The 18,223-nt window shown below is 36.5% G+C and overlaps 1 protein-coding gene across 2 annotated transcripts; it reads left to right on the forward strand.

Moving 5' to 3' along the window:
- The first annotated feature begins 802 nt into the window (after positions 1-802).
- On the forward strand, positions 803-13,942 carry LOC128994631 (glutamyl-tRNA(Gln) amidotransferase subunit B, mitochondrial). 2 transcript variants are annotated; one of them, XM_054419305.1, is made up of 11 exons: positions 803-846; positions 1,983-2,136; positions 2,401-2,590; positions 2,954-3,101; positions 3,941-4,054; positions 5,320-5,492; positions 6,182-6,330; positions 8,621-8,856; positions 9,221-9,406; positions 12,693-12,829; positions 13,570-13,942. In XM_054419305.1, the coding sequence occupies exons 3-11, from the start codon at positions 2,481-2,483 to the stop codon at positions 13,913-13,915; spliced, it is 1,599 nt and encodes a 532-aa protein (XP_054275280.1). In that variant the 5' UTR covers positions 803-846; positions 1,983-2,136; positions 2,401-2,480; the 3' UTR covers positions 13,916-13,942. The 2 variants fall into 2 exon arrangements, with proteins under 2 accessions (XP_054275280.1, XP_054275281.1); XM_054419306.1 differs by lacking the exon at positions 1,983-2,136.
- Positions 13,943-18,223: the final 4,281 nt, after the last annotated feature.

Below are 18,223 nucleotides of genomic sequence, written 5' to 3' on the forward strand. Positions count from 1 at the left end.
TATCCTGGAGTTTTCTTCGGGTTTCCAGTGTATCCAACTTCAGCAGACAAGATACCTCATCCATTGGTACAGATCTATAAGTGAACCCAAGTCTCAAGCCGACCAGGCGTAATAGTCTGTTCTGTACTGACTGCAATGTGGACACTGCCGTTACCTGGTGTGGGGACCATACAATAGATGCGTATTCAAGTATGGGTCGCACATAAGCACAGTAAAGCAGCTTTAGCGTGGATGGGTTTGTAAGGTAGTGTGAGGATCTATATATATTAGACCTAAGTTCCTGCTTGCTCTGGATGAGATGTTGTTGATGTGGTTGGTAAAACTTAAAGAAGAGTGCATCAAAATTCCAAGGTCCTTGGCTTCATCCTTTCTCTGAAGACTACAACCACTGAGAGTGTAACTTGTGTTAATTAATTGCCAAAACTATCATAATCCACTTTTGGAAGAGGTATCTGAATCACAAGATGCAGTCAAAGTAAATTATCATAATTTTAATCAATAAAACAACCATTACTACATCTTTTGACTTTTTTTAAATTTAGTTACTTATACAAAAATATTAAATCACGTTTGCTCCGCTCAACTGGCTTTCGCCACGCCACTCAGAAAGCAATCCTAGTATATTTAATCTTTGGTTATGGCAAGTTTTCTATTGACTATGGCCAAAAAGCGACAAAGCTACATAGCTAAAACATGTTTACTTATTGTGAATATAGACGAAGACGAAAGTATGGAAAAAGTTTAAGCAAGCAGAAAAAACATGTGTGACTGAAATCGGTCGTGAAATATAGTAAACAAAAACCTAACCTAACCTAAGAGTAAGCAAGCCCTATCTATATGATAAAGGTAAACTTACTATAATTTTTACGTTAGACCAAAGTAAATAGGAGTTATTAAAAAAAGGCATTTGAGTGTTATTTCATTGTTGTTACCATTTAATTATGCGTCAAACTGTCATAATCTACACTTTGTTATTAGTCCTATATTTAATTTGATATGCTTAGGTCTAGGCTAGGCTAGTTAACTTAAATATCAATGAAACTTGTGTCGTTAAAATATTTTAATGTATTGTTAGCATGGTTGTTAGAACATCTTAATGGATTATTTCCGTTACTAAGTTAGGTTGTCTAAATAAATGTATCATTATCATAACCCTGCCGATGCTTGCACTAGGCTAAGTTATTGTTTGGCCTAGGTTAGGATTGTGATTGCATTGAGGACCAGGGCGACAGGGCCATCAACGCATGGATGGCAGACCACGTTCTCTCGCTTGCTTTGAGCAAAACCAAGATTGTGATTTTGACAAAAAAAACGGATTGACAACAATGACAACATCGTGCCGCTGTTGACGGTGGGGGCCTTTGAAGTCCAAACCGTTTGTACTGCCAAGTACCTTGGGGTCTTGGTCGACAGTAAGCTTAGCTGGCGGGATCAGATATTCCGTACGGCGGACAAGGCGGCTAGGGTAGTATCTTCTCGTAGCCTGTTATGGCCAATGTCTGAGGGCCTTGGTCCAGTCGTAGATGGCTCTTTATGTCTTCGGTCCAGTCCGTACTCTTGTGAAGGTGTCGGTAGACGCTCTTAATAACGAGGTATAGGCTATAGGATGCGGCTCGCCCATGTGCAGCGTCAGGCAGTACTAAGGGTAGCATCTGCCTACCGTACAGTGTCCGAACCTGCCATCCTGGTGGTTGCTCACATAATTTCTAACGGGTCACAGCCTTTTCAATTCGTACCTGTTCAGAATGGGCAAAGCCGTATGATATTGGGTTACAAGATGCGAGGTGATTTATAGTTTTAATGTTATGAAAGTATTTGGACACAGTTATTCATCGGAAACTTTGTGCGGTGTATGGACCAAATGTGCAATCTTACCAAAGTAGTAATTTGTAAATGGGTTCATCGTAATGGAAAAGTCGTCTTATTTTGACCTCCAGTGTTGTGATTTTGCATGCTGACGCCTGACCTGTTGCTGCTTCTAGATAGCAAAAAAAACCTTGAGGGAAAGCTCAATTGGGACGTATTCCAACATCTGTCCAGCTACTGTCATCCTTCTTGTGTGCGAAGAAGTGGTCGGGATCTCAGTATGTGATGACAACTTGAATAAACATCTGGAAGGTTACAGACAGGCTCAAGGTACACACGGCAGATTTTAAACAAACTATACTTTCAAAGCTTATAAAAACATACCGTAGGCCTACTATAGTTCACTATTATTCTAAAGACTCAATCGAAAATTCTGTTTATCCACAGAGTTGTTTCTCCTATAACTGGCCTGAAGTTATTTTCCAAATGACCTTTGCATTATGTATTAACTGTCCTTTTCTATTAAAATTCTATAAGTTGTTGGTTTATTAACTTTTACTTGTTTCTGAATTAAAGAATGTTAATATGTTTCAGAATGATGACTAGCAAGATACTCAAGATCACAACTTATTTAAAATTCTAACAAACCCTCAGACTAATAATTAGATAATAAAATGATAAACTCTAAATGTGGTGTTTTGAACAATTTAGTGCAAATTAGGAACTGCTTCTGTCAGACTTACCACAGACTTCTCTTCTACAGTACATCACCAAAATATAAAACGTAAGTTTTTAGTTTCAATCCATGTTTTTGCTTTGAACATTTTATTTTCACATCAAAACTTAATAAGACTTCATTCTGACTAGGATGATTGGCCAATAAGTCATTACGATGTAAGAGGTGTTTTGGTTCGATTTATGGCATATCAACAAAAGATTGAGGAATTAGGGCCGCTTTCCCCTTAAAGTATTTGAGTTTCTTCCATAAAATTTTCACTGATGTGGGTAAACTCATTTTTAGTATCGGAAAGTCTAAAAAGTAGATTATCATAAGGTCAGTAGTTTTACCTACTTAGGCCTAGTAGAGATAGCTCAAAAAATGAATTGTAATTTTTCTATGAGATGTGATGGTTCATTATTTTTTCAGAGATGATTTAGTCGGAGTTGTTGGTCTTGAAATTCACGCACAGATCAATTCTGTCTCCAAACTGTTTTCGGGTGCAGGGACAGACTTTGCTTCCCCTGTCAACCATAATGTGTCGCTTTTTGACGCTTCAATACCAGGGACATTGCCAGTAAGTTCTGTTTTAGTGACAATTGTCTCTTTTGTTTAGGCTACCTATGATGCTTGATGTAATATTTCAATGGAAAAATATAATACTTAATAGCCTTTTCAAGGTATCATATACATTAGAACTTCATTCTTACAGTAAAATATACTTTTCCTACAATTACCTGACAAAGTGGGCTTCCTTGCACTGATCACGGCTAATTGCTGCATAAACTTACTTTTGCCACAATCATTTTTTTGCCACACCCCAGCATTCCAACGAAACAACACAAAACACTGTGCTTTCATTAGGCACGTAATACGTGTTTGTTTAAAAATAAGTTGGCACCACTTAAAGATACTACGACTACGATCAGCTGGTGCAGCGTTTCCCATTTTGTTCAACACTTGGATTTAACCTAACGTAAAATGTCTTTTAATGTTTTAAAGACTAATTATTTATATGCTTTATAAGTAACTGTAAGAAAAATACAATGTGTAACGGGAGCCCAAGGAGAATTTGCTGAACTCGAGAAACTTTCCTCATGTGTAAACATTTATGTGCAGCAAAGTGCCACTTCGCACACTAATTACACATTAAACTATTTCAACCACATGGTTTATGTTGTTTCCTGTTGTTAAGAAGGTTAAACCAATTGTTTAGAATAGTGTATGGATCGTTTAAATTAAAGTACTTGATAAATGAGATGTGCATTCATACAAGAACTCATCTCCACCACAGACACTATTGTTGTTTTGTACAGTCATCTCAAGAATTATTGTTGGGTGGTGTGACTCTCAGTATTGTTGGCGGCCTTTCCCTTTTCTATAATTTATTGAAACAAAATCATATTTTGCTTGCAGGTGTTGAACAGACGATGTGTTGAGGCCGGAGTGCTCACTGCGCTCGCTTTGAAAAGCACTCTCAGTCCTGTGTCCATGTTTGACCGCAAACATTACTTTTACGCTGACATGCCTGTAAGAATACACTGTTCTGTATTAAAAACATATGGGTAGAATTAGTAATTGATACCTAGAACTTGAGTTGATGGAACAAAAATTTACTTAAGAGCAATTACCCCTCTCTATTCTTTCCCTTCTCTTTTTGTAATAATTATGTCAGAGCACCACATAAATCAGCGGTGCACGAGTGAATGTAAGTAACAGGTTCTCCTGATATGTGGAAACAGTAATCTGAATATAACTACTGTTTACTAAACACGCTCTAATTGTTTATTTTATTCAATGAATACATTTAAAGTTATGGTAATTCAAATCAAATTTAGCTAAATTACACATCGCTGGGTAGATGAGTGGTTATGAGGCTCTCCAGACAATCAATGTTCCTGGTTAAAGAAACAGTCAATCTTAATCAGAAACATAAAGATCATATCACTCCCCATGCTACACACATTGCATTCATATTCATCCTAAAATAGACACCAAAATGGTGTTGCTTTCTTAAACGTAATTATAGTAATGTAAAATATATATTATCAATGCCATGACTTGACTTTTGTTTATAATCCACAGCTTAAATGATTGATTAATTGAGATTGAGGAGACAGAACTGCATGCCACTGAGAGTTAAGATTACTCTTCTCCTGCCTTTACCACCCATTCCTTTCCCCTCCCTTAAACAACATTGCTGGCGGTAAGCTGTAGAAAAGCTTTGTTAGTGGCATATTGTAACATACTTTGTAACAATAGTTAAAGTTAGCTAACCATGCAACTAAACATATTGAATTTTTGACTATTAATAGAACTAGACGTTCCATTGCATGTTAAAATAACTGCTAATTTTTAAAATCAAAATGGACATAGTTGAATTGAGCCGTTGATAGTTTGCTCTGGATGTAAATTTCCAATTTCCGTTGAGTAAGCCTATTTTTTACCTGAACCAAGTCAAACTGATAGGACAATTTATCCAAGACTCAACTTCAGTATCAAAGAGTCAATGATATAACATGTGTGACATAAATTTAAATCATAACTTAATTTGTTAAGTTTCTCTTGCAAAACTTCATTGTCATCGTCATTAATTAAAAAAACTTTATCGATTAGGTAGTCAAGATATGTTTTTTTTAGAAAAAGAGAATTCGTACCAATCCCGTCAAATGTACCACTATGATCCATCTCAAATCAAATTTTCTCTATTATTCTATTAATTTTAAGTTCAGGATTTTAAACATTGGTTTGAGAGGAATCAAAGATTATAAATAGCCTTGTGTTTTTGAACCCAGCAAGGATACCAGATAACGCAGCAGAGGATGCCTCTCGCCCGGGGGGGACAGCTGCAGTTCCAAGTGGTCATACCCGGAAACAAAAAGCCCTCGTACACCCGAACTGCCAGATTACATCAGCTGCAGCTTGAGCAGGACTCTGGCAAGTCACTGCACGATCCTGTGCTAAGCAGGTGTTTCTCCAATATTATTTTAGGTGTAAAACCTCTTTTAACCTTGCATTTAACCATTGACATAGGCCTCTAGCTTTTGCGTGGAAATTATCAAGGAAAACAAAAGGTAATTTGGTACAGGACATGAATAAACTATACTGATAAATATAAGGATACAAAATCTAACTGCCGTCTTAGCTAGTCTGTCATGCTACTAAGCCACAGACACATCTCAAACCCTCCAATACTGTTCATTCAATTTACTAGATAAATAAGAACTGTTTAACCCACAAGTCTATAAGGACAATGCACGATCCAGGACACATTTTGTTATCCTGGACAAGTCAGAAAGATATTTTTAATCCATTAAATTAGGAAGGCGGAATCCTTTTCTCCTAAGTTTTAATATCATCAATTTTAGAGCAATCTTCTAGTCAGATTTTATAATATTCTATTTTGGGTTGAATGTTTTACATTAGCAGAATGTTTTTTAGTTTATATAAAAAAAAAATATAATTCCCAATTCAGTTAAAGTTGGAGCAGTTATATTTAATTGATTGAAAAGTCAAGTCAAAATATTGTATACCAATTTTAAAACGGCTTCAATCATAAATTTCAATTTGAATGAAACAGGACTTCAGGAAACAGGATACATCTTATATTGTTGATCTGTGGGATTATGTATCTATGGACCTATGGGTTATCCGCAGGAGCCTGATAGATCTGAACAGAGCCGGGGTGCCGCTCATGGAGCTTGTGTTCGAGCCGGACTTGGTGAACGGAGATGAGGCCGCAGCACTGGTCAAGGAGCTGACTCTCGTGTTGACCAAACTCAACACCTGTCTGTGTAAGATGGAAGGTGAGTTACTGTAGTAAGAAGTGAGCGGTGTAAATGTTCATAAATGAATTGGAACAGATTTTCTTAACTGTAAAACTTACAATCAACACATTCAATGCCAACTGTCCTCGTCCACGAGGTACTGATGATAGCAATGATTATGTCAAATAAAGAAGTTTTATATTGATTAACAATTTTTATCTTAGGAATAAAATGTTACCAACTGAATTATTTGTAAATACAATACAAAAACAATCTCCAGATGATCTTAATAATAACTAAATAAATATTAAAGAACAACAAACATATGACATCTTCTCTTCCCTTTTTTTAAAGACATGTTCTTCTTGGTGGATTTATTTGTCTACCAAATGAGGAAAAACAATTAGGCTCAGTTCCAGTTTCATCAGATGTTTTGGGTTGTAGTTGTCTCAGCATTACCCCATTGCGACGTAACATGCCTTCGTTTGTCTTAACTGTGTATGATCTTGGAGCTACTTTATTAACTATCTTCCCATCTTCTCTCCTATCAGGAATATACACGTTGCATCCAATAGTGAATTGCTTTTCATCTCTCACTCCATGCCGTTTATTGAAGTAATCTGCTTGAGTTGCTCTATATAGTTTGTCCAATTCTCTAAATGTCTTGTGATCTACCATTTTAGGCTTGAGATCTTTAGTCAATGACGGTAGTCGGGTTCTTCTGAGAGGTATGCTGTTGATAAGATATCCTCAGAATCAGGCCCCATACAGTAATAGTAAATCAAGCAGCTTACTTGTTTTACTTGAGGTTCATTGTCCAGTCCTGATGCAATTCTATACCTTTCAAATCGCTTAAACCACTTTTCCCATAATTCTGGATATTTGGAATCAAAAGGTTCAGGAGGTTGAAACATGACTGATGTAGTCCTATTTTGCTGCTGTCTTGGTTCTAGAACATTATGTGTTTCTGATGATTGATTTGATTTGTTTCCTCTGATTGATAATCTATTGTTTTTTGGCATTTTTTTTTTAACTAAACCGCTGCCACCATGTCAAATAAAGAAGTTTTATATTGATTAACAATTTTTATCTTAGGAATAAAATGTTACCAACTGAATTATTTGTAAATACAATACAAAAACAATCTCCAGATGATCTTAATAATAACTAAATAAATATTAAAGAACAACAAACATATGACAGATTAGAAGGGATTTCATTCTTGTCAATGAAACTACTTTGGAAAACCAAATCGAGATAAATGTTATTTGAGTGTTAAATACTTGTCACCATAGACCGTCTGATGTGTGGGGTGATTTAACCCTCCAAGTGTCCATAGTAAAGTAGGAAAGGTTTTAATGTTGGCCCATTTCTTGGGCTTCATAAAAATGTTTCTTAGAAACTTAAGAACGTTCTAAATTATACTGTTTTATATATAATTTTGTTTGGAAAATTATGGGCTTCAATGTAATATATAAAATATAATATTAGTATGATTACAAAATTTTTTTAACAATTTTTGTGGAGTTAACATTTTTCAAAAATTATAAAATAAAATAAAATAAGGTTTGCGCTCAATACAATTTTATAATTTATAGGTCTACAAATATTTTAAAATAGGCACTTCGTTCAAAATTTTATGATGATGTCAAAAAATATAAGGCTATAAGGAAGTAAATGTTCAAATAAATCAGTTATGCGTGAAAAACAGATTTTGCACATTTTATCGATAGCCTTTTTTTAAGAAAGCTTAGTCTAACCATAGCTAGGAATCTGAAGGATAATTTACATCAATATCACTACCTACTTCTTCAGGATCATCAACCAGCCCTTCATCATCACTTAAATCTTCTTATAATGCATCACGTATATCACAACTTGTAATTTTTATCACAAAAAAATTCATACGTAATAAAACATATCAGTCATTGGTGTGAGGTTTACAAATACGCACATAATCTGTATGCTACAATATTATCGGAACTAAAATGAAAAGCGTCTAGAAACAGACATCAGGAGAAAGCTTAGAATCTGCCGAAAACAATTGTATCAATCTTGATCCAGTACAATCCAATTCAGTCAGTCCCAGAGAATTTGTCGTAAACGATGTTTGTGAGTCACAAAGACGTTTGTGTCTGAAAAATAGAAACTATGGGTTGAATTCAAATAGTCCACCATTAATTTTGATTATAAAAGTTTCATGTATTATTTTTCAATAGTCTTTCACCACAAAACTATTGACTGGATAGTTTAAATACCAATGTGTCTCCGGAAGACAGAGAATTCAAAAATACTATCGATTGTGTTTTCATTGTAATTTTCCCCCCAGAGGGTGGCATGAGAGTGGATGCCAACATTTCTGTGCACAAGCCTGGTGCACCGTTGGGAGTGCGCACAGAGGTAAAGAACATCGGAAGTGTGCGTGCCGTGGCGCGAGCGGTCAATTATGAGATCCAGCGGCAACAAGACGTCCTTCGTAAAGGGGGAAGTGTGGTTAATGAAACTCGATCTTGGGATGCAGAACGCAGCTGTACTGTGCCAATGAGAGACAAGGAGGAAAAACAGGTAACAGCATCACTGTTTTTGTTTGATTAATTTGTTTATTTAGAATGGTTTGACAACTGAACTGTGTCTTAGTGAAAGTTACCGGTATATTTTTAAAGCTTCTCATGGAAGATCTATTTTGCCCCAGTACCTAAATATGAATAAAACTATAATTGCTTTACTTTGATATCCCCTTTTAAAATTTGACAAAAAATTTTTTTGTCGACACAACCAGGCTAATCCATTGGGATTAAGTTTCAGCGTACACCTACATTGGAACATATTTACTTTGTTGGAACCATACCACCATAAGAATATTAATGGTTTGCCTCGTAACTTTCAACTTGTAAGAAGATCCAGTTGATTTGATGTTGTATACTTGCAGGACTACAGGTTCATGCCTGAGCCTAATCTACCTCCACTGAGGCTAGACATGGACGGCACGTGTAGACATCCCCACATGGTCAGTGTGCCTGAGCTGCTGGCTGCCTTGCCTGAGTTGCCTGAACAGACCAGGCTCAGGCTACAAGCAGACTATCCACTGTCCCCTGATATAACTATGAGGCTAGTGGTATGTAGACATCCCAAGGCCTTGGCTACTTAACCAGACCATACTCCATTCCTGGAATGCTTCGTGAACACGGAATGGAATATAGGCTCAGGCTGTAGAATATTTTCTCATGGAATGGCTTTGGGCTTGGAGTGAGTCTTGTAATAATTCTGTTAAAAATTCAAAAGTTTTGGGTTTTAGTTTTGAGAAATCATTTATGCTGCTCCATCGGAGCTATGATAATTTGTTTGTATTGTGTGGGAATGAAAGTTTCTGAAATGTCTTTATGGGACTGAAGTAATAGGATCTTGAATTTAAAATCATTTAAAGATAAGCAAGATTTAATTTAATTACAGCACTAAGAATTTAAAATACAGGCTGTCCCTGAACTCTCTACCGAATTATAAGGTATTATTCTTGGACCAAAAAACTAACTGGAATATTAAGTGAAAAATTTTAAAAACTCAAAAATTAGAGCTGTAAAGTTGCTATTTTTCTCTTCACAAAACTACTCATATTTTATTTGACAACAGCTTTTCGTAGTGAATTAAAATTTGGTGCAAAAATTAGTAACGTAAAGATATTATTTTAATTTTAATTTTTTTAATCATGTTTAGTTTGTAAATAAATCGTGGCCATTAAAAAAAAATTTTTAAAATGAAATAACGTAAAGACTACATAGGTAAACAAAACTACCGTTGCAAAGCTTGATTTATAAATTTTGTTACAATTCCAAGGATACTAAATTTAAGAACATCAGTCCATAAATAAGGGAGAAAAATCATTTTAAGATACTATGTACATCAATGTTTGTGCCCATTGAGTAACTAACAATTAAAAAGCTGATTGAGCTAAATAGGAGTGATGTTACCCAATGAATAATGATCCCAGATAAGATTCCTATCACATAAAAAATAGTTTTTTTAGGGAAAACAAAATAGCGGCTATACAGGTATTTTTTTAGTTTTGGATTTTTAACGTGATATTTTCTTTGGTTTGCCTATAGTCCAGGAATGATACTTTGAAAGGTATTTGGAAACTAGAACTGACGTTTAACACTTAAATACTTCTAATGTTATCTACCGTACTTGGTGGGCAAGTTGACCCATTAATTCTGGAATCTAGAAACAAATTTAATATACATAATTTGATAGTAAGCTAGAATATAATGTCTTGAATGATATAACTGACTGTGGTACGTGACTTGCCAATGTTCCAGAATGAACCTGAACTACTGGAGATGTTTGAGTGTGTGGTAAGAGACAACCCGTCCTGCAGCCATGTCATTGCTGCCAACCTTCTCACAATAGAACTAATGACTTGCCAATGTTCCAGAATGAACCTGAACTACTGGAGATGTTTGAGTGTGTGGTAAGAGACAACCCGTCCTGCAGCCCTGTCATTGCTGCCAACCTTCTCACAATAGAACTAATGACTTGCCAATGTTCCAGAATGAACCTGAACTACTGGAGATGTTTGAGTGTGTGGTAAGAGACAACCCACCCTGCAGCCCTGTCATTGCTGCCAACCTTCTCACAATAGAACTGTTGACTTGCCAATGTTCCAGAATGAACCTGAACTACTGGAGATGTTTGAGTGTGTGGTAAGATACAACCCGTCCTGCAGCCCTGTCATTGCTGCCAACCTTCTCACAATAGAACTAATGACTTGCCAATGTTCCAGAATGAACCTGAACTACTGGAGATGTTTGAGTGTGTGGTAAGAGACAACCCGTCCTGCAGCCCTGTCATTGCTGCCAACCTTCTCACAATAGAACTAATGACTTGCCAATGTTCCAGAATGAACCTGAACTACTGGAGATGTTTGAGTGTGTGGTAAGAGACAACCCACCCTGCAGCCCTGTCATTGCTGCCAACCTTCTCACAATAGAACTGTTGACTTGCCAATGTTCCAGAATGAACCTGAACTACTGGAGATGTTTGAGTGTGTGGTAAGATACAACCCGTCCTGCAGCCCTGTCATTGCTGCCAACCTTCTCACAATAGAACTAATGACTTGCCAATGTTCCAGAATGAACCTGAACTACTGGAGATGTTTGAGTGTGTGGTAAGAGACAACCCACCCTGCAGCCCTGTCATTGCTGCCAACCTTCTCACAATAGAACTGTTGACTTGCCAATGTTCCAGAATGAACCTGAACTACTGGAGATGTTTGAGTGTGTGGTAAGAGACAACCCGTCCTGCAGCCCTGTCATTGCTGCTAACCTTCTCACAATAGAACTAATGACTTGCCAATGTTCCAGAATGAACCTGAACTACTGGAGATGTTTGAGTGTGTGGTAAGAGACAACCCGTCCTGCAGCCCTGTCATTGCTGCTAACCTTCTCACAATAGAACTAATGACTTGCCAATGTTCCAGAATGAACCTGAACTACTGGAGATGTTTGAGTGTGTGGTAAGAGACAACCCACCCTGCAGCCCTGTCATTGCTGCCAACCTTCTCACAATAGAACTGTTGACTTGCCAATGTTCCAGAATGAACCTGAACTACTGGAGATGTTTGAGTGTGTGGTAAGAGACAACCCGTCCTTTAGCCATGTCATTGCTGCCAACCTTCTCACAATAGAACTAATGACTTGCCAATGTTCCAGAATGAACCTGAACTACTGGAGATGTTTGAGTGTGTGGTAAGAGACAACCCGTCCTGCAGCCCTGTCATTGCTGCCAACCTTCTCACAATAGAACTAATGACTTGCCAATGTTCCAGAATGAACCTGAACTACTGGAGATGTTTGAGTGTGTGGTAAGAGACAACCCACCCTGCAGCCCTGTCATTGCTGCCAACCTTCTCACAATAGAACTGTTGACTTGCCAATGTTCCAGAATGAACCTGAACTACTGGAGATGTTTGAGTGTGTGGTAAGAGACAACCCGTCCTGCAGCCATGTCATTGCTGCCAATCTTCTCACAATAGAACTAATGACTTGCCAATGTTCCAGAATGAACCTGAACTACTGGAGATGTTTGAGTGTGTGGTAAGAGACAACCCGTCCTTTAGCCATGTCATTGCTGCCAACCTTCTCACAATAGAACTAATGACTTGCCAATGTTCCAGAATGAACCTGAACTACTGGAGATGTTTGAGTGTGTGGTAAGAGACAACCCGTCCTGCAGCCCTGTCATTGCTGCCAACCTTCTCACAATAGAACTAATGACTTGCCAATGTTCCAGAATGAACCTGAACTCCTGGAGCTGTTTGAGTGTGTGGTAAAAGACAACCCGTCCTGCAGCCCTGTCATTGCTGCCAACCTTCTCACAATAGAACTAATGACTTGCCAATGTTCCAGAATGAACCTGAACTACAGGAGATGTTTGAGTGTGTGGTAAGAGACAACCCGTCCTGCAGCCATGTCATTGCTGCCAACCTTCTCACAATAGAACTAATGACTCTAGTCAACAAGGATCTGTGCTCTTTAGGCTCAGGGTAAGATTGTAAAATTTCAATTGTTGTTTTTTGTTAACTCTTTTTTATTTATTTTTTATTTTTTTATTAATCATAGGTACCTGTTATATATGTTACTTGGGCTTATTTTAATTCCCACAACCTAGACTTTCTTCATATTAAATTAAGCTACGAGGTCTGTGCGTGGATTGAGGTCTTGTTCCTTACTTTTTCTCTACTGCTCAAGCTGGTCCCTACCCCTACCTCTATGGGGCTACTTGTCATTTCATGGGAATAGGTAAATTTGGAATGAAAAGTGGTTCGACCCAGAAAATGAGCAAAAGTAACTTGGGGAGTGGGTAGACCCACTACATATTTGCACAACAGGGCCGGCAATGGATGTTCCATCAGTTTCCATCTTGACAGTGATTGAATTCTAAGAAACTTTGTTGGTTGATATGTTTTAGACTTTGAGGACTAATTGGTTGACGACCATACCATAGGAATCTAATCACAGAATGCTATCTATACTTGGCAGGATCAATTTATCAATTTTTTTTCACAATGTATCTTAGTATTAAGACGAGACTAATTGTCCCATAAGGAACCAAATAAAATAGTAGCGAATAAAGTAAGGAATCTGGCCTTGGTCTCAGGTTTAAAGTCGCTTGCCAGCGTCAGAAGCTAAATAAAGACCTTAACTTACAGACAAGCCCCGTAAATCACACAAAAATCAACATTTTTAAAATACTATCACTGAATAAAAATAATTTTACTTTCAGACGACCATCAACCAAAGATATTGGCGTATTAACAGAGCTTTTCCAAGACAAAAAGATTAACCTACAAACAGTTCGAACTGTTCTGGAGATTCTCGCTGGTGACTCAACGCAATCTGCAACTGAGATCATCACAAATCAAGAGATGTGGTTGGTGAGCGACCCTGGCGAGATCACGAGAATCTGCGAGGAGGCGATACAGCGGAATCCAAAACTGGTCGAGGCATACAAGAAGGGCAAGACGAAGATTTTCAGTGCATTGCTCGGCGACATTGCCAAGGTCACTAAGAACCGAGCGGACATGAGCTTGGTGACCAAACAGCTGCAAGAACTGCTCAAGAAAGAGTAATGTTTTAGTAAATAATTTAGTTGTTTCTTTGACACAATTTATTTCCTTATATCCAAAATAGGTTAAAATATACTTGAGTAATTACGATTTTAAATTTGAGATATAGTTCATTTGGACTGGCTGGGTAACTAAGTGGTTTTAGTGCTCGCCTAACAATCAAAAGGTTGCAAGATCGATCCTGAGAAAAGTCAGTAGCTTTTTGATAGTTTGAAACTGGACCCAGCTGTCCCTGATCATTGGGCTTTCAATAAATGATCCTAGCTAATGTAACAGCTGATCTTAGTCAGTAAAAAAGCTACACAGATCATCTAACTCCATGTTACACTCATCCTTCACTCATATTTATTTGGGAAAATACACACCTAGGTGGCGTCCCCATCTCAATTGCTAGTTGATAATAATAATACTCTCTGGTTTTCGGGATATTCAAATATTTAAAAATTTTCTATTAAGAAGATCCAATTTGCAATTACTATAAATAAATTGGGGGCATTTCTGGGGTCAGTACATATAGGTTTTTAAATACAGACATTTATAAATCACAGTCAGTGCAGGATTACCAGGTAAACACATAGTTAAATAATTTTAACTAAAAACAATTGCAATTGTTTACTGTAATACAAAAAAGGATCAAGAGTTGAAGTAGAAAAGTCACTGTCTACACCGAACAATCTAGTGATCATTGAAAATTCAAAATGATTACTGTTCAGTATTCAAATAACAGTAGGCTTGCTGATACAAGACACAAGGAGAGAGGGAGAGAGAGCATACATGTTGCTTGTATACAAGCAATTCTACAGAACCCAACACAGCTGAATTGTAAAAATGTCCAGAATCTATGTGTACGTGTGTGTTGTATTAGCCATATAAATATTGTTGTTTATTTTTCTCCCTTCCCTTTTTATTGCCTGTGGTGATTCAATTTTCTATTTTCAAATTATTTTTATGCTGTGAATTTGAATCAATTTTTTAAGATTTTCTGTTGCTAAATTAATTCACATTTTATTGACTGAACGGTAAAAAAAAAGTAATCAAGACTTTATCTTGACGTCAAGGCAGTGCTGCATACATGTGACATTAAGACCATATAGAATTATTCAACTCATTGCCTGACTAGATTGTTTTATTATTTATTTTTTATTTGATGTGTTTCTACGTCAGTGGCATTTTTTACGTTTTGAAAGGGAATGGTCCAAACCCAATAAGTTGAATTTGTTTGTTTTCTAATTTCTTAAACATTTTGTTGAAGCAGCCATAGCCATGGCAAACAATAATAGGCCTATCTTTAATTATGTTTTCATACTACACAATAATCACAATAGTTGTATTTACACTGTTGCATTGTAGCATTTGAAAAGTTAAATATAGCCAAGTATTATTTGCTTCTCTTTGCGATTGAAGATTGTTTTGGCTTGTACTGGACCAGAAGGCTTTCCTCAAAACAGAAAGCTTGCCAAAACTGGCAGGGTGGTGTTTACTGTAAAACATTGCCAATATTTTTGGAAATAAAGAGAAGTGATTGAAATTTGAGTTCATTTCCCATTTAAATTTAATAAACTAAGAGAACCTGTGCAATTTTGCACGGAAATGAATCCACAATTTCTTTTTTGATTAATGAATCTATTTAGTTTATAAGCTGATCAATATAATGTAATTATTTAAAACATTTTCGTCACTCACTGCTCGTGAACTTTCTCCGAAAACTACATTGGATGTATGGATTACACTTTCAATGTTTATCATATCTCTTATAAAATCCTTGGTAAAAGCATGCAAGCTTTTAGAAGGTATAGAAAGGCTTTGGATGATTTATTATTGTTACCTTGGTAAATGTTTTTTCCCTGCATGTTTTGTCCATTATACACAGGTAAGCAGTTATAATTTTAGTCATATAAATTATTCAGACAGTATATGGAATAGTTATAATTATTCAGAAAATATAATTATCCAGCCACAGAAAGAATAACTTCAGAAACTCTGTGAGGGTCATCAACTATGGAACAACAAACGGAATAACAAAGTAGCTATAGCTGACCCAAATATGGATGCGATGTCGTTTTTAGGACGATTTCCTGAAAGTAAATGGTTCCATATTCTGCATATGCTGTCATAAAACCTAGATATTCAAGAGTCCCATCCGAACCTGAAAATGGTATTCACAGACGAATTGGCATATTCTTGAGACGTTGAAAAGGGTAAGGTGCTGGGTACTTCCCAGCATCAAGTTGCAAGAGAATCGCAGCAAATCGGAACGCACCTGAGAGACTATAATTAATTTTAATGAGTGATATAAATACTGAATTTATGGTTCAACGGTTCAACATCACATTGGTTGATTGATCTGATTCCAGTGATTCGTAAATTTTGACTTCTACTCAATACTCATTCAAAACATTCTGGAACCTGTATTATAAATCCATAAAAGGCACCAAGTATCGAGATTGATCATTCATTGATCAACCTAAATGGGAAGTTTTGATGAGTCAAGAACCAGAATCCATTTAAATAAATAAGTTCTGTTATGGAATACAGTTAAAGAATGAGAGAAATACGGGTGGAAAGGCGTCTGCTTTGTTACTGAGAATTGACAAAATTATACTGTTTGATTCATTGTCAAGGTTCATTAATTAGTTGGTTAATGGAACAGCTGTGTCACTAACATAGACTCCCTTTAAAACTCTTATTAGTTCATTATGTTCAATGTATGTTGTTGTATCAACACATACTAAATTTTGTTAAGATAGAAAAATCATTGTATTAAAGAAAGAATCTATACCCAACATAACCACCCCATAACCCATCAGATTAGATTACTTAGTTAATGGACTTTTACCAACGACCGGTTTTTAAAGTAGCGGTTTCAGTTCAGTTCTTAGAATTGAAAAGTTTCACATAACAGCATTGTTTACTTTCATACCGGCATAGTTTTACGTTTTACTCATAACAACACGGGGTAATGGACCAATGAGGTTCAAGGATTCAGAGAGAAGAAGTAAAATTGTAATGATTCGGACTTCATCCAAACAGCTGTTCAGGCCAATTTAATAAATTGAGTGGTGCAATTGGTACAATGTTGCATTGCATTGCGTCACCCTCTATCAGAAGTTATGAGTACCGGTACCGATTTTTAGTAATAAAAAAACACTGTCGTAGTAGTGTACGTAACTCACATAAATAGTGTTAACGCAATCGTTGACTTTTCCAAACTGTAACTGTAAATTGAGGTACAGTACTGTGTACAATGTAAACTAATCAATTTGAATACATTTGGGCAATGGTTGGAACTGACACTAATCTGGATATGTTTTTGATGAAACATTGTGAATACATACAACATACAAGTTTCTTACCAATAATTTTAAGGATTGCCGAGGTGTGAGTTACACTGTTAAGTGAGATAAAGCAAAACAATAATGTTATTAAAACACAGAATTATATACACTGAGGTTTGGTTGTGGTCTCAACAGTGGCGTATAATATTTGCAAGAGTCCAAACTGATAAGTTTATCAACTAATTTGTTTTTCTCGCCATAACAACAACCAGTCAAACAATGCATCACTTTTCAGGGTTCAATATTGTCGTTTGTCGTCTACCTGTAAATGTTGTAGGCTAGGTTTGTTAAGCCTTCTGCATATGTAAAACACAGAAAACCAGAGAAAAAAGCGCATCCTCATCTAACCATTTCTAGTCGGTTTCAAACATCTAAACCTTCTACAAACAACCCCCATGCTAAATGCGTCTGATTTTGAACCACAGATAGAATGGGAACACAAAAATAACACTCGCTAATTAGCCATAATTTAGCATTGTACGAGTTCTCTATTTACAAACAGTTAATATATCACGACCGAGCCTTCCAGCTAACACAATGAGTTACTGTAATTAGCGTTTTGTTCAATCGCGTTTGTCCCTCTGACGTAATTGGCTATGTTTGTAAAAGTTACTTGGGCGTTTGAAACTGACAATCGCAATACATACACAATGCTATAACACTGTTCTGTAACTGATTATTTAATAAACCATAGCCTCCTCTAATGCAGCTAAACCTGATATTTGACCCAAATAAATAGTTTAAAATTCTATAATCCATTTCCTGCATCAACTAATGATACTATATAACAAAAGGGTTGACGTTAGATAGCAACACAATCTGGTTTAGACCTTACAAAATCGTAAAGTTATAATAGCGCAGTTACACAAACAAAATGTATAACAGTAACACCATAGACTAACCAACACAAGGGAGTTTGTTTTATCTATGGTAACACTAACACTTGTGGAGCAAGGTGGTCTACATTATTTGTATT

Source organism: Macrosteles quadrilineatus, unplaced genomic scaffold, assembly GCF_028750875.1.
Source record: "Macrosteles quadrilineatus isolate MER2022 unplaced genomic scaffold, UCM_ALF_1.0 Scaffold_5__1_contigs__length_97177068, whole genome shotgun sequence".
Taxonomy (NCBI): Eukaryota; Metazoa; Arthropoda; class Insecta; order Hemiptera; family Cicadellidae; genus Macrosteles; species Macrosteles quadrilineatus.

Bases quoted from the DNA above. Each gene is read 5' to 3' on its own strand.
- LOC128994631 (XM_054419305.1), top strand. From the start codon at position 2,481: ATGATAAACTCTAAATGTGGTGTTTTGAACAATTTAGTGCAAATTAGG. The intron at 3,102-3,940 runs GTAAGTTCTGTT...TTTTGCTTGCAG, and splicing joins CAATACCAGGGACATTGCCA to GTGTTGAACAGACGATGTGT. The intron at 6,331-8,620 runs GTGAGTTACTGT...TTTTCCCCCCAG, and splicing joins CTGTCTGTGTAAGATGGAAG to AGGGTGGCATGAGAGTGGAT.